The sequence below is a fragment of the Phalangium opilio genome, unplaced genomic scaffold, assembly GCF_054372755.1.
Source record: "Phalangium opilio isolate 3A_F unplaced genomic scaffold, DU_Popi_V2 ptg000082l_1, whole genome shotgun sequence".
Lineage (NCBI taxonomy): Eukaryota > Metazoa > Arthropoda > Arachnida > Opiliones > Phalangiidae > Phalangium > Phalangium opilio.
The window spans coordinates 11,344,385-11,371,931 of NW_028324189.1; the positions used below are offsets into that span (position 1 = coordinate 11,344,385).

General features: G+C 35.5%; 8 protein-coding genes across 13 annotated transcripts; 2 read left to right on the forward strand and 6 right to left on the reverse strand.

Moving 5' to 3' along the window:
• LOC149651662 (uncharacterized) lies at positions 1-26,574 on the forward strand. Of its 2 annotated transcripts, XM_089848681.1 has the most exons (7): positions 1-184; positions 14,781-14,863; positions 19,214-21,199; positions 21,587-21,753; positions 21,834-22,044; positions 22,157-22,300; positions 24,995-26,574. In XM_089848681.1, exons 3-7 carry the CDS (start codon positions 19,274-19,276, stop codon positions 25,151-25,153), a joined length of 2,607 nt encoding a protein of 868 aa, XP_089704807.1. In that variant the 5' UTR covers positions 1-184; positions 14,781-14,863; positions 19,214-19,273; the 3' UTR covers positions 25,154-26,574. The 2 variants fall into 2 exon arrangements, with proteins under 2 accessions (XP_089704807.1, XP_089704806.1); XM_089848680.1 differs by lacking the exons at positions 1-184; positions 14,781-14,863 and adding an exon at positions 18,811-18,961.
• LOC149651663 (uncharacterized) lies at positions 346-3,127 on the reverse strand. Its single transcript, XM_089848674.1, has 3 exons — positions 859-3,127; positions 678-776; positions 346-583 (listed from the first exon to the last, which is right to left on the reverse strand). The coding sequence occupies exons 1-3, from the start codon at positions 1,297-1,299 to the stop codon at positions 449-451; spliced, it is 675 nt and encodes a 224-aa protein (XP_089704800.1). The 5' UTR covers positions 1,300-3,127; the 3' UTR covers positions 346-448.
• Positions 3,520-5,802, reverse strand: LOC149651664 (glucose-fructose oxidoreductase domain-containing protein 2). Its single transcript, XM_089848667.1, has one exon. The coding sequence runs from the start codon at positions 5,637-5,639 to the stop codon at positions 4,419-4,421; it is 1,221 nt and encodes a 406-aa protein (XP_089704793.1). The 5' UTR covers positions 5,640-5,802; the 3' UTR covers positions 3,520-4,418.
• On the forward strand, positions 10,111-11,956 carry MsrA (methionine sulfoxide reductase A). Of its 4 annotated transcripts, none has more exons than XM_089848670.1 (4): positions 10,111-10,208; positions 10,618-10,790; positions 11,187-11,438; positions 11,517-11,956. In XM_089848670.1, the coding sequence occupies exons 1-4, from the start codon at positions 10,149-10,151 to the stop codon at positions 11,749-11,751; spliced, it is 720 nt and encodes a 239-aa protein (XP_089704796.1). In that variant the 5' UTR covers positions 10,111-10,148; the 3' UTR covers positions 11,752-11,956. The 4 variants fall into 4 exon arrangements, with proteins under 4 accessions (XP_089704796.1, XP_089704798.1, XP_089704797.1 ...); XM_089848672.1 differs by having other exon boundaries at positions 10,195-10,306; XM_089848671.1 differs by lacking the exon at positions 10,111-10,208 and adding an exon at positions 10,244-10,391.
• On the reverse strand, positions 11,852-13,742 carry LOC149651666 (enoyl-CoA delta isomerase 2-like). The gene is made up of 8 exons (XM_089848668.1): positions 13,295-13,742; positions 13,071-13,224; positions 12,908-12,980; positions 12,763-12,832; positions 12,568-12,688; positions 12,374-12,463; positions 12,168-12,314; positions 11,852-12,103 (listed from the first exon to the last, which is right to left on the reverse strand). Exons 1-8 carry the CDS (start codon positions 13,366-13,368, stop codon positions 11,954-11,956), a joined length of 879 nt encoding a protein of 292 aa, XP_089704794.1. The 5' UTR covers positions 13,369-13,742; the 3' UTR covers positions 11,852-11,953.
• LOC149651667 (enoyl-CoA delta isomerase 2-like) lies at positions 14,274-16,258 on the reverse strand. 2 transcript variants are annotated; one of them, XM_089848707.1, is made up of 5 exons: positions 15,119-16,258; positions 14,922-15,042; positions 14,763-14,852; positions 14,541-14,684; positions 14,274-14,457 (listed from the first exon to the last, which is right to left on the reverse strand). In XM_089848707.1, the coding sequence occupies exons 2-5, from the start codon at positions 14,958-14,960 to the stop codon at positions 14,308-14,310; spliced, it is 423 nt and encodes a 140-aa protein (XP_089704833.1). In that variant the 5' UTR covers positions 14,961-15,042; positions 15,119-16,258; the 3' UTR covers positions 14,274-14,307. The 2 variants fall into 2 exon arrangements, with proteins under 2 accessions (XP_089704833.1, XP_089704832.1); XM_089848706.1 differs by having other exon boundaries at positions 14,922-16,258.
• On the reverse strand, positions 16,356-18,743 carry LOC149651668 (enoyl-CoA delta isomerase 2-like). Its single transcript, XM_089848700.1, has 10 exons — positions 18,482-18,743; positions 18,229-18,391; positions 18,068-18,166; positions 17,790-17,981; positions 17,638-17,710; positions 17,465-17,570; positions 17,127-17,247; positions 16,958-17,047; positions 16,745-16,888; positions 16,356-16,693 (listed from the first exon to the last, which is right to left on the reverse strand). The coding sequence occupies exons 1-10, from the start codon at positions 18,595-18,597 to the stop codon at positions 16,538-16,540; spliced, it is 1,260 nt and encodes a 419-aa protein (XP_089704826.1). The 5' UTR covers positions 18,598-18,743; the 3' UTR covers positions 16,356-16,537.
• LOC149651669 (uncharacterized) lies at positions 21,789-24,997 on the reverse strand. The gene is made up of 3 exons (XM_089848704.1): positions 23,798-24,997; positions 22,581-22,796; positions 21,789-22,520 (listed from the first exon to the last, which is right to left on the reverse strand). Exons 1-3 carry the CDS (start codon positions 24,098-24,100, stop codon positions 22,341-22,343), a joined length of 699 nt encoding a protein of 232 aa, XP_089704830.1. The 5' UTR covers positions 24,101-24,997; the 3' UTR covers positions 21,789-22,340.
• Positions 26,575-27,547: the final 973 nt, after the last annotated feature.

The window sequence follows — 27,547 nt, forward strand, 5'->3', positions numbered from 1 at the left end:
ATTTCTTTGTCGATTGTTTTGAAGAATTAACCGCGATTGTCGAATTTTGAGTTTTAGCGTAAATTGAATCGAGATTAATCATGTCGTGGATTAATTAGTTGTGAAAATAATTGTGTGCCTATTGGATTACTTGGATAAACCTGCGCAATTGGGAAGGAATATTATTATAGCAAAAACTACAAAGGTAAAAAGAAACACTGCATGTGGTCTTCTTTGGTGATGGTTCAAGTTGACATTAGGCTTAGCGTTCCATTGTGTTCTTATGTCTTCCTTCCATGGAATATTGGCGTATATTTACAATTAGATAATTTGTTGGGGTAAATACACTGAACAAAGTAAAACGCGTTCAGTTCGCAACGAGTTTATTAAAAGTGAAATGGGACATTTATACAAGTGAAAATTACAAAATAACGAGAGTTGAGAGAGGTGGTGCGTTACAGTTAAAATTTTAGTTTCGAAAGAATTCCAATATTTGGAAAACTGTTTCTGTATCTCCGTAAGGATTCATTTGAGCACTTGCAACACATCTATAAACACCAAAGTCAGTTGGTCTCACATCTCTGATCAAAACGATAGAAGAGCCCTAAAACAAATAACAATTAGTTGAACTGAACACTGATCTTTAGAAATAACTTAAGTAGATTAGCTCTGAGAACTAATTGTTCAGTAGTCCATACCTGATACAAGTGATGGCTAAATCTGACATCGTCAAAATCGAGAACCTGATATCCTGGATAATCTGGATACCCACCCTCTATTTTGGTCCATACTGGATTCTAAAGTTGAAATGATATTACAAGTGATGAAAATACTTTAATACCCTAAATTGAAATAGAGATAATGTAAAATTTCACTTACGGAAACTACATCAGCTCCAGTAGTCAGAGTACATATAAGTTCAGCATCCCTTCCACCGTAGAGCAAGTTAACTTTACCCACACCCAAATATTTCCCAGGGAAAGTCTCGGGTCCAATATATCTTGGTCCCAAGGGGTCATATCTTTCTGGTACTGGTCCGGGGACAGGTGGTTGATAAGGTGGATATGGTTCGTACCTTGGCGGCGGTGGTGGTGGTGGGTATGGTTCATACCTTGCCGGTGGACGGTAAGGATCATAACCGTACCGGTCTACGTAATTATTATAGAACTCGTTGTACCTATCAGTACCTCCGTAGTAATCATTCGGAAACTGGTACCTAAACGTTTTCCGCGAAATAGTTCCTCGACTATTCGTAACTAAAAACAACGTTATGAAAATGTGAAAACCCAAAATAGTTCCGATCCCGACCATCTTCAACATCTTTCTCTGGTTCCGGAGATGAGAATGTCTCTATTTAGGGACTTTCACTTCTTGAGAGTCATTTAATATAAAATTCTTCACGGTTTCTTGACTCGGAACAAAAAATATTTGAGGAAAAATTAGCTATTTTTTTATTTGGGAGGAGACGCATTCTTATTTAGGAAACTTTGGGGTAAAAAAATTGTCCCCAAGTCAGACTGACGATGACACATCTGGGCTTTAAATCGATGCCAAGGTTGAGAGATTGAAAAATACAAGTAAATTATAGACCTAAGTGGTGAATAACTCGGGGTCACTAAGCGTGCTAAGACGTTTCGGAAGCTTTAACACGATGAGTTAAGGCCTTACACCTTGCTGCATGGAGACTAGCAAAGATCCCCATTATTATTATTATCATCATAGTTGTTACGAATGTCTCGAGGTATTTTTTTTTCCCACGAGATTTGAAATGCTCCAAGGGTTTATTAACCGAATGCCTGGTGTTGAACCCAACTATTAATAAGTCCTTAAATTCTTATATTAGTTGATAAGAAGACAGGGTTCATACAAACCTGGAAAAATCAGGGAAATAAATAGTTGACAAAAACCTCAGGGAAATTTATAATTTTTAGTAAAATTCAGGGAAATTTGCGTCAAACAGGAGCCGAGTAATTAAGCAAAATGTTCATAAACATACCACCCTCCATAGGATTAACATTACACTATAGAGCTTTCAGTTGGAGGAGGAGCTGAGTCTCGTGACATAATTTACGCTGCCATATTGGTGGGTTTAAAGCAGAAATGAAGCTGAGGCCACCCAATATGGCTACCAGAACAGTTGTAAGTCTGGGGGGGGGGGGAGTGACGTACTACTATCTCATCTGAAAGCTGGGGATGCCCTTTGATCATGTAATAGTCATATTTGCCCGCCCCCCTCCTTCTTTAACATTTGCTCCATAGGATACTGCATATACCGGAAAAACCTAGGAAACTCAGGGAAGTATATGGGGGAAAACCTGAAAATCTCAGGGAAATTTGTTTTCCAATAGTTGTATGAACCCTGGAAGTAAAGACCTATGCTAGAATGTAATCAAATTTTTACGTAACCTTCTCTTGGGTGGAGGCACTATTAGATCTTGGAAATGAATTGACAGTTTAATCATGTAATGTTTTTGCCACAATTAGTTAGAAAAAGTACCCGGAACGATATCCTTTTGAAGGACCCATTTCATCCGTAACTACGAACGTTAAATTGGATTGTTAGTTAAGGGTAGATATTAGGCGTGTTTTGGTTTAGTTAATCGACACAAGGACCTTCTAAATTTTGAGGAATTTTTACCGATTTCGACAGTTTCCTTATAGATTAACCAATTTTTAGTCAATTATATTTTAATGGAGTTAATTTATTTACTCAATAAATCCCATCAATAACCTTGTTATTGTCTTAAAACGACGCCAAATCCGGCACAAATATTCTATTCATCAGTAGTAACAGAAGTAAGATGAGACTAGAAGTACTGAGCTAACCAAATTCTTCTCTTGGCGAAAGTGAATATTCTTGATAACACGACCAACGGTTGGCCCTCTGGTAGCGGTTTCTGAATTTCCCCTCCAAAACGTGAGACGCTCGCGGTGGTAGACGGCCGAACTAGATTCAAGCACCCGCGTCCGTGTTCCGCGGCTTTAGGTTGAGGGGAACGGGGTAGGAAATGTTTTTGGAACTCAACCAATTTTTTTCTCTCTAGTGTAGGCGCGATTGAAGCGGCATAAAATCCTCAAATTTGTTCACTAGTGCCAGGATCTATTACCAATGCTAGAGCTCTTTACTTCTAGTCTCATCTTACTTCTGGTAGTAACAAAGTGACAGGAAATTTACCCGCGTAAAAATCGAAGCTTAGTTCCTGTTAGAAATAACTAACTTTCTAATGAAACTCGGAAAGGGCAGTGTCGTTTAATTCTAACATTTCCTGTGCTGCAATAAATTTACACAAAAAATTTTCCTGTTTAAAAATAAATTTTATTGGAAATTATGGAAAATGAAAATCAATTCGAAGCAAATAATGCTTTATTTAATGTTGTTTTTTGTTTCTTTTGAAATGGCACTGGTGCAATACTTAATTCTAAATTTTACTGTGCCAAGAATTTTATTTAAAAAACATTTTATTTTTTTTTCTGGAATATTATATTTAAATGACAGTTAGAGAAATAAGTCTAGGCTATTGGATGCCAGCATCCAAATAATTATGTTTAGTTTAATGTTTATTTATTTTCTACCCACAACCATTTAACTATAACCTCTATAGATATATTATCATGATATATGTAGGTGGTTAATCCCACACATATATATTTTAATTTTTGAAGGAAAAGTGACACCAATGATATTTCATCTAATACTTGTCCTTTGTAAGAAAAAGCTATAGCACTAACATTTTTAGACAAAAGATTATTTTTGGGGATACACCTTTTTTTTTAAAAGAACATCTTTTTCAATTCCTGATAAGGAAATATTTTCTTTATAAAAACCTTATGGGTGGCTTAGCAATTATCTTGACTAGGAAATGTCATTTTGTTTTATTATATTTTTGGCTTTATATTTCTTTTAATGTTGTTTTGTAAATGGCCGTAACTTAGGTACAATAGCTGGGGAAATTTTGCGATAAAAATTATACAGATAGATTTGCAAGAGAAACTTTATGGAATGATAAATTTATATATATATTTAGTACAGTTGGTGCTATAAAACAGTATATGATGAACACAATTACGATTTTTTTTATTATATTAGTGTTGTCGTGATGATATTTAAATGGCTTAAACAATGATAAATTAAGTTAACTTTTTAACTTATTATAACGAGTTTAACCAACCATTTTTGGCAGAAAACAACGCGTATTTTTATTTTGGCTAAAAACTTATTTATATATCCTATCACATACGTTAAATAATATATCACAGATAATTTGTAATTGATACAAAATGGACGACCCCCCCCCCTTCTTGTTTTAAAACTAAGAACCATACAGTTTGGTAATAATTTTAATTAATTAACTTCGAAATGGAAATTAATTTAATTTAATTTAATTTAAAACTGATAAGTGTTTGAGAATCTGACAATATGAAATTTATTTAAATTTGATTTAAAGAGAGTAGGTGTTCCTTCTAAGTAGTGAAGATAAAACGGGGTTAGGGTCAATTTCTTCAGTGTCTAATTCAACTTTAATCCAGCTACGAGTTTCTGAAGATTCTCTAATAGCATCAATCACCGCTTGGGTATATTGACCATCTTCGAAACTAGCTGCCATGGCTACCGGTTCTTTGATCCAGTTGTTTCTATCTTCAGCCGAAGTAAATGCTTCTTTTAATGAAGAGATGAGTTTAATGAGCCCCTTCATGTATGGCTTGGGAAGAATCACGTTTAAGCGATTTTGAATGTTGTCCGACATCAATGTTTGCAAAGTACTTTGAGATCCACTCTTAGGAAGTGAAGATGACGTGTATTTCAAATCTTCAACATCCAAATATAATGATTCTTCTTTCACACCATCGCGTTTACGTCCAAATAAATCGCAATTCTTAACAACAATATGTCCCGCAGTACCACAGACCAGTACTTCTTGGACAAACTGACCAGGAATGTGATTATTAAGAACGACAGTAGCGCAGGAACTATCCATTTCCATTTCAAATGAGCAAAAGTCGTCGCTGGTGATTTGACGAATTCCTTTTATGAAGTCATTCGTTTTTGTGAATGTTCTTAACATGCCATGAACCCTTTTGGCTTTTTGACCCGTGACATACGTCAAGATGTCTATAATATGAGAGCCAATGTTGGACAAAAGTCCACCAGCCATTTTTTCATCGCAATTCCAATCAAAATAGTCGTGTAGCATTGAACCACACTGCACTCTAACGTTGCATACGGTTATATCACCAATATACCCTTCCTGGATGTATTTTTTCATTTGGATAAAGGCGGGAAGAAACCTCAGACTGTGGCATATAATTGAGATTAACAGTGGGTAATATTCAGCTGCCCGTACCATTTTTAACACTTCTCTTTGACACAACCCCGCTGGACGATCGCATATTACGTGTTTCCCAATACCTAAAGCTTTGGCGGCAATTTGGGCGTGTAGATGAGGCGGACATACAATATACACCAAATCAACGCCTTTACGAAGCAATAAGTCATCAACAACTCCCGTGTAGAATGGAATCCCAAGTTCGTGCGCCACTGCTTCGGCCGATTCTACAGTTCGACCCCAAATTGCTTCGACTCTGAAGCCACGACCCCTTAAACACGGTACTAATATTTTAACTATCTTACCAGTTCCAAACACACCAACGCCAGGCAACATGACGAGGCTTAGCAATGTTTTGACTTACTAATACTATTTCTACTATACATATATTGATAATATTTTAAATATTCACAATAAATCAAGTTAGAGGCGCGTATAAATCGTGAGAAAAAACGTGAAATTTGAGCGAGCAAATTAGGGTGCTAGAGGTACGCGCCAGTGTTGTTCTTAGCAATTTTGGGAATGTACTTTTCTCAACTCTAAAACGTACTTTTCCAGAAAAAAGGGGGGAAAACGTACTTTTAACTTTCACCCCCCTCCGAAACGCTTAGCGCGCCATCTAAGATACAAAATATCTTAAATATAATTATAAGATTATTTTTTATATTAATTTATGGAATACTATTTATTTTATTCTAATTGTTTTATCGATCCATATTAATTAAAACCAAGTAATTAAAACTAAATAAACCACGGGAACATCAAGAGTCTCAAGCGTTAAAGTGTTAGTGCCACGTTTTTTGAAAAGTGGCTAATTTTCGATTTAAAACATCAATTGGGTTATAATAACAGTAGATCCAAGGTAAAAAGTCTTATAGAAATTGATTCATTTTGTAATATGAAAAAGAAAATTGATATTTCACATACCTCATTTAAACGGAATTATAAATATACCCCTGGTGACGTCATAAGAGGTTGACCAGCGCGAGACAGATTTCATTACGAGAGCTAAGCCTAGTTTTTAAACATCGCGCGCGCGTCAAATTCGGTCACTTTGAAAGCGCCACCAATCAATTAAAAAAATAGGACTTGCGGAGTCGCGCGTGCCGCTGGCTCACGCGCGCTCGAATCGTGACGTCAACAGGGGTATATGGAGTATTCAACTGTCAAAATAGTTTGAAAAAATTCTGCGAGTAGGTTCCGAAAGCCCTGGTTTTAATAATATTTGAAAAATTATAATGCATTATATAAATAGATATTCTGAATAAGAAAGATTTGATCTTTCAGATGGGAATAAAACCTTTTAGTTTTAAAAATAGCGATTTTTGGTGACTCTAACACTTTAAGGAATGCTTAACCTCTCTACTCCGATAGCAGTAACACGTTTAGTCGTTTCCCCCGGACCCCCACTCAAGTTTAGCGCCACTCTGGAAAAAAAAAATTCCAGGGAAAGGGTTCAAAGGGTACAAAAGAACGATGAGTGATTGGCTCATTTTTCCTTTTGGCTTTTTTGCCATGCGTAGAGACTTATTTTTTTTAAAAAAAGGAAGTGAGTTGAAAAATAAAACAAGGTGTCCGCCAGATTAAGTTCGTCCAAAAAAAGAATCAACTTTTTTAAATACTAAGATATTAATTTCCTCGTCGTTATTCAAAAAAGTGCAAAATCGTCCCCCAAAAAAATTAAAAATTACTTCCCATTCTAGAAATTCCAAAAAGTACTAAATAACCTACCAAAAATACAAAATGTATTTTTCGTACTCGAAATTTGAAAATGTACTAAAAAAGTACATTTGTACTACCAAGAACAACACTGGTACGCGCCATCATTGTAAAAACCGGATTTTTTTTACGGGATCTTTTTATGTTTTTACTTTCCCCCACTACGTGGCTTCCTATTGGTTACAGTGTTGTTCTTAGCAATTTTGGGAATGTACTTTTCTCAACTCTAAAACGTACTTTTCCAGAAAAAAGGGGGGAAAACGTACTTTTAACTTTCACCCCCCTCCGAAACGCTTAGCGCGCCATCTAAGATACAAAATATCTTAAATATAATTATAAGATTATTTTTTATATTAATTTATGGAATACTATTTATTTTATTCTAATTGTTTTATCGATCCATATTAATTAAAACCAAGTAATTAAAACTAAATAAACCACGGGAACATCAAGAGTCTCAAGCGTTAAAGTGTTAGTGCCACGTTTTTTGAAAAGTGGCTAATTTTCGATTTAAAACATCAATTGGGTTATAATAACAGTAGATCCAAGGTAAAAAGTCTTATAGAAATTGATTCATTTTGTAATATGAAAAAGAAAATTGATATTTCACATACCTCATTTAAACGGAATTATAAATATACCCCTGGTGACGTCATAAGAGGTTGACCAGCGCGAGACAGATTTCATTACGAGAGCTAAGCCTAGTTTTTAAACATCGCGCGCGCGTCAAATTCGGTCACTTTGAAAGCGCCACCAATCAATTAAAAAAATAGGACTTGCGGAGTCGCGCGTGCCGCTGGCTCACGCGCGCTCGAATCGTGACGTCAACAGGGGTATATGGAGTATTCAACTGTCAAAATAGTTTGAAAAAATTCTGCGAGTAGGTTCCGAAAGCCCTGGTTTTAATAATATTTGAAAAATTATAATGCATTATATAAATAGATATTCTGAATAAGAAAGATTTGATCTTTCAGATGGGAATAAAACCTTTTAGTTTTAAAAATAGCGATTTTTGGTGACTCTAACACTTTAAGGAATGCTTAACCTCTCTACTCCGATAGCAGTAACACGTTTAGTCGTTTCCCCCGGACCCCCACTCAAGTTTAGCGCCACTCTGGAAAAAAAAAATTCCAGGGAAAGGGTTCAAAGGGTACAAAAGAACGATGAGTGATTGGCTCATTTTTCCTTTTGGCTTTTTTGCCATGCGTAGAGACTTATTTTTTTTAAAAAAAGGAAGTGAGTTGAAAAATAAAACAAGGTGTCCGCCAGATTAAGTTCGTCCAAAAAAAGAATCAACTTTTTTAAATACTAAGATATTAATTTCCTCGTCGTTATTCAAAAAAGTGCAAAATCGTCCCCCAAAAAAATTAAAAATTACTTCCCATTCTAGAAATTCCAAAAAGTACTAAATAACCTACCAAAAATACAAAATGTATTTTTCGTACTCGAAATTTGAAAATGTACTAAAAAAGTACATTTGTACTACCAAGAACAACACTGAGCGTGAGATATTCTAGGACAAAACTCCACGGTTGTTTTTCTTACGAATTTGTATGTGTTGTAACTTGCCGAGTTTCGCAACCGCTACAACTCTCAACAGGGTGTGGAATCAGATAGAGTTTTTCCCCCTAAAATTTCCCATTTCACGGACGTTGTTAGCTCTAATTCCCCCTTTGTTGACTTCTGTCAAGGGGAATAGAAACGATGCAGGTGGATTTTGTCGGAGAATTAAAGGCATCCGTACCTTGCCATTCAAAATGAAGTAACCAATCAGTGTTGTTCTTGGTAGTACAAATGTACTTTTTTAGTACATTTTCAAATTTCGAGTACGAAAAATACATTTTGTATTTTTGGTAGGTTATTTAGTACTTTTTGGAATTTCTAGAATGGGAAGTAATTTTTAATTTTTTTGGGGGACGATTTTGCACTTTTTTGAATAACGACGAGGAAATTAATATCTTAGTATTTAAAAAAGTTGATTCTTTTTTTGGACGAACTTAATCTGGCGGACACCTTGTTTTATTTTTCAACTCACTTCCTTTTTTTAAAAAAAATAAGTCTCTACGCATGGCAAAAAAGCCAAAAGGAAAAATGAGCCAATCACTCATCGTTCTTTTGTACCCTTTGAACCCTTTCCCTGGAATTTTTTTTTTCCAGAGTGGCGCTAAACTTGAGTGGGGGTCCGGGGGAAACGACTAAACGTGTTACTGCTATCGGAGTAGAGAGGTTAAGCATTCCTTAAAGTGTTAGAGTCACCAAAAATCGCTATTTTTAAAACTAAAAGGTTTTATTCCCATCTGAAAGATCAAATCTTTCTTATTCAGAATATCTATTTATATAATGCATTATAATTTTTCAAATATTATTAAAACCAGGGCTTTCGGAACCTACTCGCAGAATTTTTTCAAACTATTTTGACAGTTGAATACTCCATATACCCCTGTTGACGTCACGATTCGAGCGCGCGTGAGCCAGCGGCACGCGCGACTCCGCAAGTCCTATTTTTTTAATTGATTGGTGGCGCTTTCAAAGTGACCGAATTTGACGCGCGCGCGATGTTTAAAAACTAGGCTTAGCTCTCGTAATGAAATCTGTCTCGCGCTGGTCAACCTCTTATGACGTCACCAGGGGTATATTTATAATTCCGTTTAAATGAGGTATGTGAAATATCAATTTTCTTTTTCATATTACAAAATGAATCAATTTCTATAAGACTTTTTACCTTGGATCTACTGTTATTATAACCCAATTGATGTTTTAAATCGAAAATTAGCCACTTTTCAAAAAACGTGGCACTAACACTTTAACGCTTGAGACTCTTGATGTTCCCGTGGTTTATTTAGTTTTAATTACTTGGTTTTAATTAATATGGATCGATAAAACAATTAGAATAAAATAAATAGTATTCCATAAATTAATATAAAAAATAATCTTATAATTATATTTAAGATATTTTGTATCTTAGATGGCGCGCTAAGCGTTTCGGAGGGGGGTGAAAGTTAAAAGTACGTTTTCCCCCCTTTTTTCTGGAAAAGTACGTTTTAGAGTTGAGAAAAGTACATTCCCAAAATTGCTAAGAACAACACTGCTCACGCTCCCGCATAGACTTAGAAACGTGGTGGTGTAATGCAATCGACGTACGTCGGTGTACGAAAGCTTTTTGCTTATTATCTGTCACGTGGTATGGTGAGTGTCTATTTTATTACGTTACGTAACGTACCGCTGGTGGTTATAAAATCGGCGATATTCGAGACGTTATTGTTGTTTTCTTGACAGTGAAACAGGTAGTTGTGTTTGTCTTATAAAATTTCCTAAAATTTAATGATCAGTTTTAGAAGAATAATGGGTCAATTATTTGGTACTCCAATCGTTAAGTATATTTTAATTAAAGCTATATTATCAATTGGTTGTATTATGTAATGGTTCTGGTTGTAAAAAATGCATTGTCATTGCAACTTAAGTTTTAATCTAGGATCGATGTAGACAGCTTTTTATTTCGGAATATCATAATAATTAATGTCTTTAAATTCGCATGACAACTTGATTAAAAGTTGGATTTTGTCTAAATCCAGCCTCCTTAATTTTAATTTAACAGATAAGTTCTGCAAATATGTCTTTACTCGAACCAAATGTCGAGACTAAAAAGGCTACTTTTGCCATGGCATGTTTTTGGTCGCCTGATTCTCAATTTGGTTGCGTCCCGGGTGTTATTAGGACCCGGGTTGGATTTACTGGTGGAAGACTACCAAATCCAACTTATAGAAACTTGTAAGCCCTCCAAGTACATACTACATAGATAGTTTTCACACATGGAGGATTCATACCATTTACACCAGGAGGCCGTGCTATCTGGAGGACAAAAAACCCGTCTGCTTTTGTCCTCCAGATAGCCCGGCTTCCTGGTGTAAATGGTATGAATCCTCCATGTGTGAAAACTGTCTATAGTATTTACAGACTAGGAGGATTAATACCATTTACACGAGGAGTCCTGGTTGTAGACTCACCCAGTGAGTCAGTCCTGAAGCCCGGTCTCCCTGTGTAAATGGTATGAATCCTCCAAGTGTGTAAACTATGAATATCTTATATCAACCATTTCTTTAATGAGAAACTGGTTTTCTATTGATACTAAACCTTATAAACACTTTATCAATGACATCTTCTCAGAGGAGACCACACTGAGGCGGTACAAATTGATTTTGATCCTACCATTACAAACTATGAAAAACTGCTAGTACAATTCTGGAAGGGTCATGACCCAGCTGCTAAAAATAAAACTCAATATAAATCGGCCATTTATTATCACGATGAAGAACAACAGCGTTTGGCCGAGTCTCAGTTGAAAGAGATTGCCTCAAAAGCTACTCGACCAATTCAAACTGAAGTTTTGAAAGCTGAAACTTTTTACGATGCTGAATTGTGAGTTTTAATGAGGTTGACGTTTAAAAGTGGAACTGGCATGGAAATTTGAATAGAGGTTATTCATTTTTGAAACAGATATCATCATAAATACTATTTACAAACTTATCATCCAACGTTGGTTGAGAGTTTAGGTATCAAAGGCAAGGACATCATAACCTCTCACGTTGCCGCTCGTTTAAATGGTTACATTGGAAAATTTGGAAGTATGGCGGAGTTTGAAAAAGAATGGCCTAAATTAGGATTGAATGAAGAGCAAGCGGCTTACGTTAGAAAGCAAATTATTAGCGGAGCTGGACCTACGTGCCATTAAAGTGACCTTAACAATAAATTACAGCCTTAATATTAAAGCAGACACGGGGATTTGTGCAAAACTTTGTTTACCTCAATTGAACAGAAATAATTTACGACAATACCTGATAAAAATTATGTTTTAATGTATCAAAACTTTTATATTATAAAAGTTTCAATTTTAGTAAATCATAAAAAAAGGTTTAATAAAAATATATTTTCAATCATTTCTTTCTTTTATAAAAATTTTCAAGGGCAACCTTGTTATCTTCGGAATTTTTGCATATGGAGACCTTGATAGTCTCCCTTTTGTTTACTTGATGTAATATATCTTTGTCTGGCATTTGAATTAACTCCTTTGAGAATAACAAGGACTGTGTTGGGAGAAATGCAATTAATTAACTAGTTAATTAAAATAATTAGTTCATAAGTTTATACCAATTTAGGCAGTTTGCTTAATTCTTCAAGTCGTTTTTCAACTTCTTCGTCAAATTCTTCGGGTTTAAATACCTCAGTAACTAGATTATAATTTTCTTTGGCGTCTATTGCGGTAATTTTTTTACCCAACATAAGCAATTCAAATGCCTGTAATCAGACGCGTAATTAGATTTAATTAAGACTATAATTGCAATTCAGAAGACAACCTTTCGTTTGCCCATTAATTGTGGAAAGGTGTAAGAGGAACAAGCTTCAGGGCATAATCCCAAAGTTGAAAAGGGAGTCAAAAATGTAGCCTTTTTTTATAATAAAATTTTTTCAATTTAAAAAATCGTGTGAGTGTGACAGACTTTAATATTAATGTATTTTAATGGGGTTATATTAAATTGTTATACTAAACTGTATCTTTTGCAAATACAACGTCGCACAACCCCAAAATAGTCGTTCCAATTCCAATGGCAGGTCCATTTACAACTGCAATCATGGGTTTAGGAAAATCTATAAATGATGCTACGTAATTTCTAACGAGTAAAATAGATTTAATTTAATTTAAAAGTTTAATTAACGCATATGCGTGTTTATGATTTATTATTACTTCAAGCTAGTGTTATCACCCGTATCCATTTTCGTTAGGTCAGTTCCACTACAGAAATAATCTCCTTTACCTAAACCGATTTAATAATAATTAGACATAATTAGTAAGTAATTAATAAATTAATGGGAATTGGTTAATAACTCGCCTCTCAACACGCATAAAATTATTTTATCATCCTTTGCACTTTCGTTTAAAATTTTAGTAATATTTTCGTACATCTATAATTAAAATTAATTAAACTACGTTAATTATGCCAGTAATTAGTAATATCAGAAGGGGATGAGTATTATGTACTTCTGATAATATACCTCCTTAGTCATAGCATTCTTCTTTTTGGGATTATCGAGCCAAATAGTTTTGGCACCGAATTTAGTTTCAACTTCAAGTCCATCTACTTTGAAATGGTCATTATTTTCATTACCATTGCTGTAAAACTTTGAATTTGTTACAGACATTTTGTTCCTACGTGAAATTAAACCGCGGTTGAATAAATATGACTGAAATATCGTTCAAAATAGAGAATTCTTATTACATTTTCAATTTGAACGTACTTCCACGACTTATAGTTGTTAAAAACGCGCATGTTGTTTTGAGTATAGAGTTCATAATAACAGGTTTTTCTATAAGTAAATTTTACCTATGCATTAATGTACTGGGAAGATTTTATTTTGGTTTAGTTTAGGGTTTTGGGATGGTATTGGTGTATCTCTAGGCCTTGACAAAAAATAATCTCAAATGATGAATAATCTTCAATATAAAATCTTTACGCAATTTATTTATATCAGTAGATTTGATTGCATTAACTGGTTTAGGGTGTATCAAACGCAAATAGTATGAGGCCAGTATAAAGGGTAGTGCAAAGTATGATGCAAAGTCTCGCTTTGACAAAATGGAATCTCAATTGATAAATAATCTTCAATATAAAATCCTTACGCAATTTATTTTTATCAGTAGATTTGATTGCTTGAACCGGTTTAGGTTGTATCAAACGCAAATACTGAGGCCAGTATAATGGGTAGTGCCCAGTATGATGCGAAGTCTCGGTTTCTCTCTATATCTTTTGGTCGACCAATCACTGATATATTATGTTAACTATTCTACTCTCTCTTATTTCAATTTTCATTTGATAGTACTGTAGAAGGCATACTTTAAATATTCTCAAGTCTTTGATACTGCTAATTCCCAAGATAAAACGGAGTATTTGATACTGCTAATTCCCAAGATAAAACGGAGTATTTGATACTGCTAATTCCCAAGATAAAACGGAGTATTTGATACTGCTAATTCCCAAGATAAAACGGAGTATTTGATACTGCTACCGCAAAAGTATCTATGACTAATTGTTTTTTACCAGTTACCATTTTATTTTTTTTTTAATTTATGTAATACTATATTAGTATTGCAATAAATATTTGGCTGATAAGATAGCAACAAAAAAAAATAGAACACATTTCATATTATAATTAAGGGCTTAGAAATTTTTATTTTCTATGAATATATGAATATATGAATATATTAATATTAATTATTGGATGACGCTCAATTTTAACCGTCTTTTTCTGAAAATTGTTTGAGAAATGTTTGCGTATATACGGATTCAAACGCCAATTGAACCTTTTCCATTTCTTCCTCATTAATTTTTTGTAAATTTGATTTATCAGTCTGTTGAATCAATTGTTTACAAAACAGTATAGACTAAATTTTATGGGGGGAAAAATTGTTGATATTATTTATCGTACACTTTTTTATATTTTTTCGGGGTGTATATTCTTTCTTACCAATTTTGGTAACTTGCTTATTTCGGAAATACGGTTTTCTACATCAGTGTCAAAATCTTCCGACTTCAATACCTCAGTAACGAGATTATAATATAGAGCTTTGAAAGCGTCTATTTTCTTGCCCAATAATAGTAATTCCATCGCCTGTTATAAAAATTATTAGATATTTATTACGTATAAAATGTTACTTAAGAGATTTAATTTAGATTTAATGTTCATTACCTTCTTTTTACCCATTAGTTGTGGAAACGTGTAAGAAGAGCAACCTTCAGGACCGCATCCGATAATAGAAAATGGAGTTACGAAGCTAGCCTGTAAAATTGGTAAATATACTTGTTTTAAGTTACTTAATTAATTGGAACCAGGGGAATTGGGGTATACCGTTTCTTTAGCGTAAACAATATCAAATAAACCCAACATTGTTACGGAAATTCCTACAGCTGGCCCATTTACAGCGGCAATTAACAGTTTGGGAAAATTTATAAGCGCATTTATGTAGCTCCTAAAAGAAATTGAATTAATACGATTAAGATTAGATTAAATTAAATTTCAGCCAACTACGACGACAGTTCTTATACTTAAGCGCATCAAACGACTCCGAATGTACTGTTTTTAAGTTAATTCCGGCGGAGAAAAACTCCCCTTTTGCTAAAGTAATATATTTTTAATGATAATTAGGAGTTAATTTATGTTTATTTAATTAATAATTAGTTTTAAACCCCGTAATACGCAGATTAGTATGTCTTCATCTTGACCCGTTTTTGTTATGATATTACTTAAACCTTCAAACATCTAGGATATTAATTGAAAATATAGTTAATTTTCAAGATAAAAACAAATTAGAACTAAATCCATATAAACCTCTTTGTTTAAAACATTTTTCGAACGTGGATTGTCCAACCAAATGGTCCTAACATTGCCTTTAGTTTCCACCGCAATTCCTTGAACCTTGTTAAAATTATTCTGGGTATTGGGGGCTGAATACCACTTTGAAAACGATATCACACACCCAGGTAGCTTTGACTGTACTAAATTCCCCTTTCTGAGAATATTTGAACCACAAATCCAATTTTCATTCGTGGTAAAACTAAAACCGCGTACCCTTTGACCTCTCTTTGAAATTCCCGGCCTTTAAATTAAATTATGTAAATATTTTACATCATTTAATGAAAATTTCCTTACATTTTTAGTAAAATACGGGATAATCTCCTACTGAAGTTCATCGTAAAATCTTAAATTCAAACACTAGATGAAATATGAAACGAGATAGTTTCAGACGCGACACACTTTCTCAAATGCAGCGGTTTAAATGAATTAATATTTAATAATCAATTAATGTATTGGTTGAGATTAATTTCTATGTCACTGTTTACACCTACTCTGACTCGCTTACCTATGCAGGTATTATCACTAGCATAAATAATACCAGAAGTAAGATGAGACTAGAAGTAAAGAGCTCTAGCATTGGTAGTAGATCCTGGCACTAGTGAACATATTTCAGGATTTTATGCCGCTTCCATCGCGCCTACACTAGAGAGAAAAAAATTGGTCGAGTTCCAAAAAAATTTACTACCCCCTTCCCCTCAACCTAAAGCCGCGGAACACGGACGCGGGTGCTTGAATCTAGTTCGGCAGTCTACCGCCGCGAGCGTCTCACGTTTTGGAGGGGAAATTCTGAAACCGCTACCAGAGGGCCAACCGTTGGTGTGTTATCAAGAATATTCACTTTCGCCGAGTGAAGAATTTGTTTAGCTCAGTACTTCTAGTCTCATCTCACTTCTGATAATACATATTTAATGACAATTCACTTCAGGCTTTGTTTGATATAGTTTCATAAAAAATTTATTTGTACCAAAAATATTGAAATTACAACACCAGATTATGATACTTAAATTTAATGATCTGCAGTGATTATAAAATATTAGAAAAACTTGTTTTTATATCAATTAGATTATAGTTTCATAGGTTGCAATTAATTTAAAGGCAAAAGGACCCCTCTACATTTTTGATTTTCCTTGGAAAAAGGCCATAACAGCTTTTTGGCAATCTTCAGATAACCAACGTTCACGTAGTCTTTCACATTCCTCTAAGTTAACTTTCCTCAATAAATCAATCTCCGCATTTCTCGTTAGTTGTTTAGCATAGGCAAGGGACTGTAAACAAACTAATTAGTTACGCCCCTAATTAATACGCAATTATCATACCAGTTTGGGCAAGGCTATTATTCCAGCCAATCTTTTCTCAATTTCTTGTTCAAAACTTCCTGATGGGAAAACATCAGTCAAAAGACCCAAATTCTTGGCCTCAGCAGCATTTATTTTCTTATTTAACATCAGAATTTCATTTGCCTGAAAGATATTGGTTTAATTAGGATGATAATTAAAGTTAATTATTCATTTTAATAATTATTATCTAACTTTAACAGCCCCCATAACTTTTGGGAAAGTGTATGATGAACAACCTTCGGGGGATTGACCCAAAGCACTGAAGGGAGTATGAAAAGTTGCCTGGAATGTTGATTAGAATATTTATGAACTCAATTCGGAATTTCGGAGAGTTTTAGTATTATAAGAATGTTGTTTATACTTTATCAGTGGCGTAGACAAAATCAAATAAACCCAAAACTGTCACTGCAATGCCAACTGCAGGGCCATTTACAACTCCAATTATTGGTTTTGTGAAGTTAATGTATGCATCAACATAATTTCTATAAAAGTTCATTAGGATTTAGGGAAAAGTGGTTTAAAGGTGGAATTCATAAACGTCGGACGCAACGCAATTTAGTACAGGCAAAGGCAGGGCGTCGTGCGCAAACTTCCGCCTTTTGCGCACGACCCCCTACCTTTGCCTGTACTAAATTGCGTTGCGTCCGACGTTTATGAATTTCACCTTAAATTCCCCAAAAGCTAAGCGTGTTGTTATACCTTAAAAGTACAGCACTTTCATCAGCAACAGCTTGCAAATTATCTGAACCGGCATATTTGGTGAAGTTACCAAGATCGTTACCGCTACAGAAATAATCTCCAGCCCCTTTGCAATCATAATGTATTTTATCTTCCTCATTCCTAACTCATTTTGATTTTAGTTTTTGAAATACCTCTGATGACTAATAAGGCTACTTTATCATCTTTATTGGCATCATTTAAAATATTAGTGATGTTTGTATACATCTGAATAATTGAATTTTATAATTTAAAATGATATCCCCTGATCATAATCAATACAAAGGGGAGTTAATGATTGATTTACTTCTGAGGTTATAGCATTTTTCTTTTGAGGTCGATTGAGCAATATTGTTAAAACACCTCTATCATTTGTCACTTTTAAACCATCGTAAATTTGTGCCGATGCATCATTAGAGTTATTAGCATCTGCCATATTTTGATTTTGAGCTTGTAATAACTTTTCTACAGTTTCTATGTATTGTTTTTTAGCTTCATCCTAAAATAGCAGATGCCATTAATTAAATTAGACACTAATTTGTAAAGCTATTAACAACACGCATCCTCCACCCCCAAGCTACCTACTTGAGTGATATCACCTAATGAGTTCCAAGCCTGCCACTTGGCTTTGCCTACAAAATCTAATGCCCCTGGCTTAGCTACATTGCATTTTCCAACTGTACCCTAGAATTAACAGTACCCTATATAGTTCAATATTAGCTTATTAAATCCCTAATTAATCATACTTGTTTAAATAGGGCATATAGCCTTAATTTAACGTCATTATCTGGCTCTTCATTTAATGTGGTAACAAGTTTTTGTGACTCGGAAAATTTTTGATCAATAGCCGAGCTGGAGTAACTCAATTTGGGGATTGTAAACGAGTATTTAGGCTTAATAACTTGATTGCTAAATGGAAATTATAAGTTATTTCCATTATCTCTTGGGTAAAAAGATAAATAATCCTTATCTCACGCATTTGTGACATTAAGTTTTTACCTTTTTGGAGCCAAAAATAGGCCTTTTCTTGAATTAATTAATACTGATTGAACCGAAATTAATGGCCTAACTTTGTGCCCATTTACTTGGATAACCTTACGTAACGAATTGGCCATTTCAATACAATTACTTTATTTAAATTTACCACGAAAACCGGACTGTCGACTATTCCAATCCGTCACTGATGAAAGTTCAAAGACTTTTATTTCTGGCAGGCGGCAGCAACAGACGTCATATATTTTTTATCTGTTTTTCCATATTTAAGCCTTCTGATTGGTTAATTGTGCACATGACAAAAGAACGCGTTTTGATTGGCGATTTTCAGTGTAGAGGTAGAGTGCCGAAAAATAGAAAGTGAAGTTATTTTACATGTACCCGAGTGTGACAGTTTAACGAGTTAAAAATTTTAAATTTTAACGTTTGTCTAATTTAAGTGTTTTAATTTAATTAATTACGTTATATTTATATATAGGGAAAGAGGTAAGAGTATTTTACCGCTTGGTTTGTTTAGAACATTTAATAAGCATGGTGCTCTAATTCTAACCCTTGTCTTGGCGAGAGAGAGCACTTTGAAGTTTAGGCCTAATTCTTGCTTCGGAGAAGGAGGGGGGAGGGATGATTTTTTGTGACGTCATGGGATGAGCTCATTTGCATATTTTATTTTCAGCGGGAAATTTCTATCACATAATTTCATTACACGATTTTTTTTGGGTTAATTTTCTTACATTATAGAAATATTCCAACATGGGAGCGAGGTTGAAATTAGATATCTTCATTAAGGTTGAGTAGAATATGAAAATTAAAAAGTCTAAGAACGGTTGTTGCTCTGTTGAAGAAGAAGGGGAATGTGGGGAAGATTTTGATTTGGAGAATTTGCCAGAAAAAATTGTCAAAGTGGATGAAGATATTGAAGTTTGCGTTCGAGAGATTTCAAACAGGCAATGCCAAGAAGATCCCACTTGGATGTCTTCCATTGAAATTACTAGACAGGAAGATCCTGATTGGCTTAACGCCTCTTCCCTAGTTTTGGCGGGAAGCCCTACTAAACGAAACGAAAGTGATCTATGGAAAAAAAATAATATGCCTGGAATTGGCAAAGATAAAACCTCTCACACCCCCATGGTGAATGGAAATGGTGCTTTAAATGGAGATGAAAATATGAATATTAATTGCAATAAAACACCACCAAACTCTCCTAAATATATGCCCCAAGTAGTTGTAAAGAAATCTCCCATAATTGATAAGATATCCAATTATAATGGGAACGGTGACATAGCCTACGTTAAATCCAACTTACTTAAGGATTTGGATGGCTTTAAAACTTTATCTCCCTTTAAGAAAAATGAACTTTCTCCAAAAATGTGTTCAACCAATATAGTGTCTTCCAAAAACTCAATCAATACCTCTCCCAAAAAAATTACCAGTGACCTCTCTTATTCCCCATCAAAGAAACAAAAATGTGATAGTTACCCTTCCTACAATGACAATGACAATGACAATAACTATAGCAAACCTATTTACAACTTAAACGAACCGAAAACTACTTATATTCACACGAAGAACATTAAAGATGAAATTAACCCTGATACTGGTGCTCTAGAAGACAATTTGGAAAGTCTGAAAGTTAACCTTGATAGTCGCGATGTCCTTAACGAAGACTTAAACTCGCAAGAATCTGACTCGGACTCTTCAGCGTTATATTTATCATCTTCTGGAAACGAGAGTTTTGAAAATGTGGAGGAGAAAAAGGCTACAAAACCGTGCAAAAGAGAAATGAAAAGTCTCTACTCGTCGTTGAAAGAAATTTCATGGGCTCAAAATTGGAATCCAAGTTCAGTTTTGGGAACGAAGAAACGCAGCAGACCACGTAGAGTAGTCGCCCATACTCGGAGTAAAACCCCAGTTAAGAGCCAACCGTCCAATAAATCGAAAAAGAAGGCGGTCAAGATTCTATCCAAGAAAAAAGTGATTAAATCTCCCATCAAAAAGATTGAAGAGGCTGCTGGAAACAAGAAACGTAAAAAGTTAAAGAAGGTGGTAGTTCAAAGGGAGGATGAAGACCAAATACGATACAAACTCGCTTCGCAATATAAATTGAAAAAGGTTAAAACTAGCCTGAAAGATGACGATGAAATAAGGTACAAATTACCAAAGGTCAAACAGTCTCCCATTGAAACAAAAAACAAAGGACAAGTCCCTAAACAACCTACAAAAAAGAACACCGCAATTGATACGAAGAAGAGCTTCGCAATACGATTCGATTTCCTCGACTCCAAACAAAATGAAACACCGAAAAACAATAACACGAAACGAAAGAACGATGTCAATGGGACAAAGGATAGTGTTCCAGTTCAAATGACCAGCGCCAATAAAGCCCTGTTTCCTGAACTGAAGGTTAAACTGGAACCATTAGACGCACTCGCGAGTACAACAAAACATGGAAAACTTGTAGTAAACTTCAATAAGTCCAAGACGCACCCTAACAGCTTGATTACTTGCCTACAAAACAAAATATCTAACGAACTTGATGAAAAATACTCAGACGTCAATTTGGAAAAGAAGCAGATGAAGAAACGTAAAGTTGATGATGGTGTCAGATTAAGCGTCAGGCAAACGGAAGGCGCCTTTAAATATAAAGAAATTGCTGTCAAGAAACACGAAAATTTTACTCAGATTGTTCTTATACCCAATAATAAACAAAATGGTTTACCAGTTGAGGTAAAATTTGTTGAAAAGAATGTAACCAAGAAGTGATATCTAGTTTACTAGGGAGAAGGTATAAGATGCCTAAGTATTCGCGCGCCATAGTCACAGTCCCCCTTTCAAAGTACAAGGGGGGACGTAAAAGGAGGCCGGGTTATTTCGCCTCTCCTCAGTCGGAAAATACGTAATTTTCGTCATTCGCGTCGCGCTGACGTGAGTTTGAAGAACCAATGAGATGCTGGTTGTAATTTAGAGGCGGGGATTAACTCCGAACCTACGTTTGGACTGATAAAGCTGGAAATATGGCGCATTTATGACCTTCTCCCTAGTGAATTAGATATCACTTCTTCATATAACGTTAAAAATTGCGCGTTAATTGTAATGGTTTTCAAATATTTATAGGCGATAATTGAACTTAAAGTTGCATTGATTGCCGCTAGAAAAGATATCAGTTGCAAACTGGTCCTTTTGAATAGCTGTGGAGATGTTTTTTGTATGGGCGTTGATTTAAGTCCAGTTTTAAGTCGTGATAAATTACAAGCGGCTGAAAGAATAGCTAATGCCATCAAGTAATTATCGCACTTATTAATTAATTACGGATGAATTACGTTGTTTAATGAATGGATTGTTTATTATTATAATTTTACAGAGAACTAATACAGGAAATGGCGCAATTCAATAAACCCATAGTAGCCGCTGTTAATGGCTATTGCTTCGGACTGGGAGTTGCCATGCTTCCTTTTTGCGATGTTGTCTTTGCCAGCGATAAAGCAATATTTTACGCGCCTTATTCCAAACTGGGTTATATCCCCGAAGCGGCTCTTACATTAACCTTACCCCAAGCTGTTGGAACCATTGTTGTAAGATATTTCTTGGTGTTTAAAACTTAATCTTACGTTGCACAAAATGCACACACATCTTTGGTAATGTTCTGAAAGTTGGGTTGCCCCCTCCTTTTTTTTTTCATTTTAGGCTTCTAATATTCTACTATTAGGTCACAAATTAACGGCGCAAGAAGCTAAGAGTCGCGGTCTCGTTTCGGAAGTGGTTTGGCCAACGTTATTGATGGAGGAAGTTGTACCTCGCGTCATGAAAATGGTTTCACAGCCATTGAAGGTAGGGCAGATTTTTTTTTTTTTTTTTTTACTATTTAAGGTTAGTAAGTTTGGCAATAACCGCGGTAAACCGGGCCTTCGTATAATGGTAACGAAATTCGAACTGTTTTGCGTTCCTTCCATATGCAAACGGTATAATACGGGCATTGACAAGTATTGTACGTTTCGTATCGTCCATACGTTATATGTCCGCAAAACGCCCCTTTTTGACACGTTTTCATCTAGATTAATGGTGAAAGTGACAATGTTAAATCACACTATGTACATATTGCATCACGTACCTCGTAACAGCTATAATACTGTTCGCGTATTGACAATCCCGGTGCTTCTCCCAATTCAGTTCGAAACTCTTTGAAGTAGTTTTTGCTCATATCGCAATAGCAGCCAATGTACGCTTGCCGTTGAACCAAACCGGTTTCTAAGTTTTTAACCATTCGCGTTGCTAATCCGGCTTCATTTGGTCCGCATGCTGATAGATCCCCAACAGTACTGCAAAACTGATCATTGAAAATGTATTAACAATCCAATCGTGCTCCTTTGACCTACAATCCCAATGAAAATGTTAACAATCCAACCGCACTCCTTTGTCCCAACAATCCCAATGAAAATGTTAACAATCCAACCGCACTCCTTTGTCCCAACAATCCCAATGAAAATGTTAACAATCCAACCGCACTCCTTTGTCCCAACAATCCCAACGAAAATGTTAACAACCCAACCGCATTCCCTTATCCAACAATCCCAACGAAAATGTTAACAATCCAACTGCATTACCTTTTCCAACAATCCCAACGAAAATATTAACAACACAACCTCATTACCTTGTCCAACAATCTCAACGAAAATCTTAACAACACAACCGTACTCCCTTATCCAACAATCCCAACGAAAATCTTAACAACACAACCGTACTCCCTTATCCAACAATCCCAACGAAAATCTTAACAACACAACCGCACTCCCTAATCCAACAATCCCAACGAAAATGTTAACAACCCAACCGCACTCCCTTGTCCAACAATCCCAACGAAAATGTTAACAATCCAACTGCATTACCTTTTCCAACAATCCCAACGAAAATATTAACAACACAACCTCATTACCTTGTCCAACAATCCCAACGAAAATCTTAACAACACAACCGTACTCCCTTATCCAACAATCCCAACGAAAATCTTAACAACACAACCGTACTCCCTTATCCAACAATCCCAACGAAAATCTTAACAACACAACCATACTCCCTTATCCAACAATCCCAACGAAAATCTTAACAACACAACCGTACTCCCTTATCCAACAATCCCAACGAAAATCTTAACAACACAACCGCACTCCCTAATCCAACAATCCCAACGAAAATGTTAACAACCAAACCGCACTCCCTTATCCAACAATCCCAACGAAAATGTGAACAATCCAACCGCATTCCCTTGCCCAATAATCCCAACGAAAATGTTAACAATGCAACCCTTAATATCCAGCTATATTGCCCTACCTTTATTTGAACCCTTCCACTGACATTCACCGTATGTTTATCCTCTGAAATCCAATTCCACGGGCATTCCGATCTGTCGGCGCATTTGCATAATCTAACCACTTTTGGAGAAAGCCAAAATCTTCGGTACACTATATTGCACGCTTGGTTTGGGCTAGAGCACACCGGTAAATTTCGTTCTGACGTCACGCCGTTTCCTAACGTGATATAGGCTTCGCGGTATTGTCCGTCAATAGTTGAAATGCAAAGTACAAAAATTATTATCGAAAACATCTTCGCGCGAATTGATAGTTGAAGAATCATTTTGTGTTGAAGTCTTTCGAATGGAAGTTGATTTCAAAGTTCAAACACGGTTTTTGTTCTTTGCGTCATTCATCAATTAATATGTGGTATTTGATTGGTTTTTTCCTGTACATTTCTTCCCCCCCTCCTATATGTTTCTGGGATCTTTTGATATTCTCGGAATTTATAATTTTTGATAAAAGCCACATTGCTTACTCACTCACTTAGTCCGTCTCCATCATCTACTGTAGATTCTAGCACAAACCAGTCGCATACACTTTGTCATAGGTTTATATAAGATATGTTCCATAAGTATGACATATTATAATGCTACTGAGAGACTTACAACTCGAGCTAGTTCGAGAACGACGGAAGCGAGAATTGAAGTCCTACACTCGGTGGTTAATTTTGAAGGACTTCCATCTAGGTCCCTATTTAGTCTGTACTAAGCCTTTGACAGCGCCTCACCAGGCGTACCTCGCTTTACCTTGAAACTATGACCTACGTTGTCACTTCATGACTAGCTCCAGTTTGTAACCAATGACAAACTTATGGAACGTATCTTATGAACTTATGCTTTGTGTTTAGTTTTCCTCTTCAAGCTTGGTTCCTCTTTGCTCTTTTTGAAATATATTCATTGGTGTTTGATTTATTTGTCCCCAATTGGCTTGATTTCAAACTTTGTCGCCTGGCATTTTGGTTTTTTTATCTCCTGCAATTTATTAGTTGTCAAATTCGGTTCGGACTTTGGAGTTTTGAATAATTTTTTTTTTTCGTCGCGAAACATTTAGTTCCCAATCGCGCGCGTAGTTCTTTCAAGTTGATCTGATCAAAAAATAGTAGTACTTCTTTCTCTAATTTCCATCTGGTTGGTTCTAAATTGGACCGTATTCTTTTCTGTGTATTTTTGCGAAGGCTATGGAGCTGACGAAAATGATGTTACGTTCAAATCAGTTGGAACGATTAAAGTTGACTTTGGAAAATGAGACACGTTTGCTGCCCAAACAATGGCTTTCCCCCATTTGCCAGAAAAATATACGTAATTTAGTCAATAATGGACATTTTGGACATTAAGTTACTCCGGGTTGTTTCTTCATTTTAAATTTTTTTCTTACGACTAAACTAAACTTGACCCTTGGAAATTCCAACATTTTTTTATTTTCTTCTTATTTCCCAAATGTTAAATTCATTCTTAAAATGTAAAAATAAGCGCACAAATGTTCATTTTTTTCTTCTTGATATTTGTAGAGCTTATCATACATAAGAGGGTGTTTTGTGGGGTATCTTCCCGGGGGGGGGGGGGTTAAATTTTAAACTTCCATTTTACATAAACTTAACGACTACAATGTAGTATCATTTTTTGACAATTTCAAACGTTGTAACGTGAAATTCATCCTTAAAAGCGAAAAAAAAAAAAAATAATAATAAAAACCATCACCAAATGTAAATAGATTTTACGTTTATGGATATTCGGTTACAATTGTTTAGTTTTAAACCAATTTTTTTTTCTTAGAGTGTTAATTAATCATTTTTGTAAGTTTGGGAGTAAACAGTGATTTATTCTTAAGGCATAATAATATCAGGGATAGATTTAATTTTAGAAGTAGGAATGGAGAACAGAGTAATGTTTGCGCGCGTCAAAGTCCCGGACCCCTTTCCACTGGACGGGGGGGGGGTATGAAAGAAGAGGCGGGTCAGAGCGACAGAGGTAAAAAGGATTTACGTATTTTTCGCCGTCCCCATCAGCAACGTCATCAAAACGTACTTTAAGTGAGCAGCCAATAAGAGAATTTCAACTTTTCGTTATTACGTGTTGGAGGGAGGGGCTATGAGTCGGAATAGTAAATACTAACCGTTCTCCATTCCTACTTCTAAAATTAAATCTATTCCTGATATGTTATTACAAAGGTTATAGTTCTGTTCAATAACAATTACTGGTTTGTTAGGCGGAGTGGTAATATTTAGGGTTTAAAAGTAATTTTTGGCATTTTTATTTTTTTTTTTTTTTTGTCAAGCGGTATTTGTGGCCTATAAATGCCAAAGATTTATTTTGAAAGGTCCTTATAGATTCAGGGGCGGGGCTAATTTTTAATAATCCTCAAAAAATTACCAATCCCTATGGGTTTTTGCGAAACTTTTAAAAAGTTAGGTGAAAAAAGTTTATATAACCAATTTTTACAAAAATATTTTAGTTTTAGCTTGTAGCTTTTTTTAGTTGGATCTCAGTTATTTAAATATTTAATCTCCATTAGTTCATTCATTTAAGTTAATTTTTCATTCATATGGATTTTTTTTTAATATGAAAAAGATTTTGTGAAATTTCATTGTATGAAAAATTAAACGGGCCAAATTAGTAGATTAGTTAGTTAGTTACTTTAGTTTACTAATTTTTCCGTGTTACTATTCGTAGTATATTATTTTTATCCCAGGCTTTCTTTTTTATTGAATTACCAAGACGTGTAATTTATAATAATAAAACAAATATGTTATTTCAACTATTGTCTTAATAAAAAAAAATAAGTTCGCAACAGTGTTGCCGGGCCGTTTATGAGCCAAGACACTGTGGAGAGAAAAGGCTAGCAGTTCAGTTTGAATCGGTACTTCTTTCGTCCAGTCTTGGCTCACAGAGGTACTTACAACACTGCACCAGGGAATGGAGAACGGTTAGTATTTCCTTCACGCCGGGAGTGTGGCGCACTCCTGTAAGCCAAGCTTCTGGGCGGCAAAGCTTGAGGGAATAAGACACATGTCGGCGATCCTACCCTATAGGTGCCGACTGTCCCGTGTCCGCCGGAGGTGACTTGACCCCCACACCCCGTCCGTCACCCCCCAAGTAAACCTCATTTCCTTCCCCTGCTTACACACGTACTGAAACCTGTATAATCACATCCTTGCCGAGGTCCACTGACCCACTCGCATTGAAACCCTCCAAAAAAAAAAAAAGTATGTCCTTCAGTCCGACTCATAGCCCAGTATAGAGTCCCTCCCTCCAACATGTAATAACGAAAAGTTTAAATTATCTTATTGGCTCACTTAAACTACGTTTTGATGACGTTGCTGACGGGGACGGCGAAAAATACGTAATTCCTTTTTACCTCTGTCGCTATGACCCGCCTCTTCTTACATACCCCTCCGTCCAGTGGAAGGGGTCCGGGACTTTGACGCGCGCCCACATTTCTCTGTTCTCCATTCCTACTTCTAAAATTAAATCTATCCCTGACTGCACTGAAGTTAAAGCTGAGAGAGGGGGTGGAATTTTCTCTTGCCCCATTTTAGTGAAAACTGTCTATTCTATAGAGCTCTTTCAGAAGCTTTAGTGTGACGTCACCCATGCTATTTGCCCATAGAGCCAAAACGGTACTAAACATGGCCGCCCGCTGCCAAAACTAAGCCCGTGACGTTTTACCTAGGCACTGACGTCACAGCTGAGATAGCTCTATAGATGTACAACACCTACAATTTTGATAT